Source organism: Bos indicus x Bos taurus, chromosome 3 (genome assembly GCF_003369695.1).
Source record: "Bos indicus x Bos taurus breed Angus x Brahman F1 hybrid chromosome 3, Bos_hybrid_MaternalHap_v2.0, whole genome shotgun sequence".
NCBI classification, from domain to species: Eukaryota; Metazoa; Chordata; class Mammalia; order Artiodactyla; family Bovidae; genus Bos; species Bos indicus x Bos taurus.
In genome coordinates this window covers 19,233,710-19,238,860 of record NC_040078.1, presented here as the reverse complement: position 1 = coordinate 19,238,860, position 5,151 = coordinate 19,233,710, and the positions used below count along the sequence as shown (strand labels likewise).

The 5,151-nt window shown below is 45.7% G+C and overlaps 1 protein-coding gene across 1 annotated transcript; it reads left to right on the top strand.

Moving 5' to 3' along the window:
• The first annotated feature begins 4,493 nt into the window (after window positions 1-4,493).
• Window positions 4,494-4,808, top strand: LOC113886901 (40S ribosomal protein S27-like). Its single transcript, XM_027533561.1, has one exon. It carries the CDS (start codon window positions 4,494-4,496, stop codon window positions 4,749-4,751), a length of 258 nt encoding a protein of 85 aa, XP_027389362.1. The 3' UTR covers window positions 4,752-4,808.
• The last annotated feature ends 343 nt before the right edge of the window (window positions 4,809-5,151 follow it).

The following is a 5,151-nucleotide window of genomic DNA, read 5'->3' as shown; positions in this document are numbered from 1 at the left end:
CATAGTTCTTCATTCTCCAGGCAACTTCAATCAGTCCAAGTGGGAGGCACATGACTCAGGGAACGGCCAGAGTCCTTCCCTAGAAAATGATATACAGATGCTGAGAAAAACAAGGTGGGTTTTTTTTTTGTTGTTTTGTTTTTTTTTTACTACTAGATAAAGAAACAGAGTTGAGCAGAAACAAAAGGCAGAAGAAAAAGAGGGAAGCGACCTTGAGTTCTCTGTGTCAGACCTTAAGGCCTAGGCTCCTATAGCATTTGTTTTACATCTGTGAACTACCCCAGAGTGGCAGATCATTTTCTTCAGAAATGGCCACCAGGATATAGCCCATCCCACGTACTCTAATTACAATGCAACATTGACACTCCTTCTGTGGAGTGGTGGTGTCTGTATCCCTGCCTTTTGTACCTGGACAGACATTTGTGACCACTTGATCTGAAAATGTATGGTGGAAGTGGTGCTATGTGACTTCTGACACTGAATCATAAAAATGCCATACACTATTGCTTTATTCTCTGGGGACTTCTGACCTTGGAACCCAGGCATCATGCTTGAAGAAGACAGGGGCTACATGAAGAGACCACAGGGTCATGCCAACAGCCCTAGATGAGGTCCCAGCAGACAGCCTCAACCAGAAATGAGACATATCCAGATGAACCCAGGCATCGAGTCACCTTGAGCCTCAGTCTTCCCAACTGAATTTCCAGGCATCGAGGGGCAGGAATGTCACCCCTACGTATCCTATCTGAATTCCTGACCCATACAGTCCATAGAATAATAAAATGATGGTGCTATATCACTAAACTTTGGGATGGTTTGTTACACAGCTACATTTAACAGAAATACTCAGTGTCTTTCTTAACTACGTGAACCAACAAATTCTTTTTGCTTAAGCTAGTTTGAAATGAGTTTCTTTCCTTTGCAACTAAAGGAATCTTGACTCATAAACGCTCTGTGCTCAGTTGCTCAGAAGTGTCTGACTCTTTTGAGACCCTATGGACTGCAACCCACCAGTCTCCTCTGCTCATGGAATTTTCCAGGCAAGAATACTGGATTTCCTACTCCAGGGGATCTTATTCTTTACCACTAGTGCCACCTGGGAAGCCCCCATAAACCCTCTGTGCTAAGTCACTTCAGTTGTGTCTGACTCTTTTGCAACCCTATGGACTGTAGTCTGCCAGGCTCCTCTGTCCATGGGATTTCCAGGCAAGAATACTCTGGAGTGGGTTGCCATTTCCTTCTCCAGGGGATCTTCCCGAGCCAGGGATTAAACCTGGGTCTTTTATGTCTCTGGCATTGGCAGGCGGGTTCTTTGCCGCTAGGGCCACCTGGGAAGCCTCTGTGCTGTGCTTAGTCGCTTAGCCATGCCCAACGCTGAGACCCCATGGGCTGTAGCCCGCCAGGCTCTTCTGTCCCTGGGGATTCTAGAGGCAAGAATACTGGAGTGGGTTACCATGACCTCCTCCAGGTGATCTTCCCAACCCAGGGATCAAACCGAGGTCTCCCACATTGCAGGCAGATTCTTTACCAGCCGAGCTACCAAGGAAGCTCAGGAAGCCTCCAGTCTCGGAATTATCCATTCTTGCAAATCAGTTACTCAGTTTACATTAAAAAAAAAAAAAAAAAAAAAGGTGGTTTTTCACATGGTCTTCACAGAAAAAAAGTACAGAAAATAGTGAAAAAGAAAGAAGAGTCAGAATTAGGGCAGAGGCCTAAAAAAGGGGAAAGAGGTCCTCTTTCTGTTTTCTTCAATCCATGATTGCATGGGACATAAATCATGTCATCTTTCTACTTAGGATTGGGTGCTAGCCATTGATTTACTGAGTGACTTTTGACAGTCATTGTTACCTTGCTGGGTCTATTTCCTTTTTCAAAGGGTGATAGTGGAGGGAGCTAGTTCTTTATCAGCAAAATGAGGAAACAGGGCTAGATGTGGTATTTGTTAGCATTCTTAATAATAGCCCGGTGCTAAGCATTATGTTAGGTGTTTCCCATGTATTCCCATCTGCTCCCCACCATGCCGCTAGGCAGCAGATATTATTAGCCACTTTACAGTCCTTTCCTTAACTAACACGCTATCCACCCTGTTGAACTTCTTCTCTAGTGCCTCTCACTATGATACACTCTGAGGGCGTGACAAGTCACATGGGACAAGTTCCTCATTTTTAAGAAGCTTATGTTCAGATTGGAAAGGTAAAGCTAAACTAGGTAATAAATTGTTACAATCTAAACTGACCATAGATGCAACAGGAGTTACATTTATTACCTATCATCATGTAACAGGTTACCACAAATTCAGCGGTTTAAGACAACACACATAATCTCACAAGTTTTGTGATCCAGGAGTCTGGGTTCAGCTTAGCTGAGTTCTCTTTAGGGTCTCACAAGCCTGCAACAAGTCATTGGCTGGGTTATGTTCCCCGAGTTGAAGCCAGGATCTTCCTCCAAGCTCATGAGGTGGTTGTAACAGTTTCTTGCAGATTTAGGACTGAGGGTCCTCTTTTCTTGCTGTCCACCGGGGGCAACTCTCAGATCCTAGAGGCTCCTGCAGTTCCCTCCCACGAGCCTTTTCCACAGGCCGTTCACAACATGGCAGAGTTCTTCTTCAGGGCCAGCAAGAGACTCTCACTCCAGTCAGCAACAAAGGAGTGTTATATAATGTGTCTGTAACCATGGGAGTGACACATCATTATCTGCACCATGTTCTACTGCCTAGAAGCAAGTCACAGGTCCCACCCACACTCAAGGCGAGGGAATTACACAAGTATGTGACTCACTGAGGGGGTGATGGGGTCATGGAAAGGTGTATTTGCTGCAGGAATTTAAAAGAGAGAGAGGGGTCAGAGTAAACTGGAATCCTCAGGGGAGGTTTTACGGAGGGACTTAGGCTACAGGTTGAAGGATGAGTAGAACTTAGACCAGCAAAGAGGGGAAGAGAAGAGGCAGGCCATCAGGGACCAAAGAATTATATGAGTGATGGTGTGGAGGTGGGGTTCTCCTCACAGTACACAGAAAGCTAACGGAAACCTGCTGACTTTGTACATCACAAAGGATAGGAAGAACTCTTTTTTTTTTTTTTTAGCCAAAAAGGAAGCTGGATAATGGAGAGTCCTGGCCTTGGTGTCAGAAATTTGGGTTCCAGATTCAGTTTTGCTATTAACTAGCTGCAAGGAGATCCAACCAGTCCATTCTAAAGGAGATCGGTCCTGGGTATTCTTTGGAAGGAATGATACTAAAGCTGAAACTCCCGTATTTTGGCCATCTGATATGAAGAGTTGACTCATTGGAAAAGACTCTGATGCTGGGAGGGATTGGGGGCAGGAGGAAAAGGGACGACAGAGGATGAGATGCCTGGATGGCATCACCGACTCGATGGGCGTGAGTTTGAGTGAACTCCGGCAGTTGGTGATGGACAGGGAGGCCTGGAGTGCTGCAGTTCATGGGGTTGCAAAGAGTCAGACACGACTGAACAACTGAACTGAACTGAACTGAACTGAGCAGTGTGATTGGGGTCTGCTGGTTATCCAAGTCTAGTTTCTCAAAAACGCTTTTATTTACCTGGTCATTGTGAGGACTAACCACGCTCTTGGCTAGGTGCTCTGCAAATTATCCTATTTCCAAAGGTAGCTTCATCAACTTTCACGTCCCTGCTCTCTCTGGGTCCCCCAACTCTCTGACTCCTCTTTCTCAGTCTTTCCCCCAATCTCCTTCCTCTTAAAGTCTCCTAAATTTGAAGAGGGAGAGGATTCTCTGGGCTCTGACCTTGTCCCTTCTCTCACTCACTACCACTCTGCCTTGGGACCCTCAGGAGCCCCACCCAGGACTGATGGCTCCCAAATCTATGCTCCAGCCCAGACCCTTTCCCCCAATGCCAGACTCATGAATCCAACCAGTAACTGATCAATTCTTCTTGGGTCTCCTGCAGGCCCCTCAAATCCAACATACCCCAAACTGAATTCATTATCTTTCCGCCCAAACTTTTTCCTCTTCCGTTTCATGCCTGCTCTTAAAGAATCCCACTGGCAAGTCATCATTCTTTCTTCCCCCACCCACCTAAGAGCCAAATGGTCACCAAGTCCTTTTTCTTTAGCTTTTCTCCCCTCCATCACCACTGCCCTAGCTCGAGTCTCATCAATTGTCACCTGAATCACTGCAGTCGCTTCTTAACTGATCTATCTCATTCTATCTCCACACTGCACAGAATGAACCTTCTGAAGCACAGATCTGATGATACTGCTGCTCAGCTCAAAAGCATTCAGAGGCCCCCAAGTACTTTGGAATGACATCCAAACTCCTGGGCACCCTCTTCAGTATCTGCAACCCTCCCGGATCTGATTCTTGCCCACTTCTCCTGTCTCCTCTGTGCCCACTTCCTCCCTGTCACTTCTGCTCTAGCTTGCAGTTCTCACATTGTTCCATGTTCTTACAAATCTCTGTGTGTCCTGCCATATTTAAAATGGATAACTTTCCAGCAGTGACAACCTCATGAGAACATGCCTCTTGCAAAGAGTCTTCTTCATCCCTCTCCAGAAGAGGAGAAGAAGAAACACAAGAAGAAGCACCTGGTGCAGAGCCCCAATTCCTACTTCATGGATGTAAAATGCCTTGGATGCTATAAAATCACCACCGTCTTTAGCCATGCACAAACAGTAGTAGTTTTGTGTGTTGGCTACTCTACTGTCCTCTGCCAGCCTGCAGGAGAAAAGGCAAGGCTTACAGAAGGATGCTCCTTCAGACGGAAGCAGCACTAAAAGTACCCTGTATCAAGACGAACGGGAAACCATCCCAATAAACACGTTTTGGATACATCCCGTCTCTTGTCTTGTTTTACTGCTAGGAAGCTCTTACCTCACATATTCAGGGGCAACCAGTAGAGTGGACTCTAGAGTCACTCTAGAGTCTGGGGCAAGTAAGTGGCCAAGTACTTAAAAAGTCCATTTGGGACATTGCTATCCCTAGGTTCATGGAGTAAATCTGCAGAGCTTGATTAAAAACTGGAATAGTATGTAAATGGGGTATTTCCTTTCACTTTTATGTTTTCCTAGAATTAAGAACTGACAGTTGATACTTAAAACGCAATCCAGCACGCCACTTTAATATAAAACAGCTTAGAATGCTTTATTTACAGTTCTCAGAAGCCTTGCTTGAAGG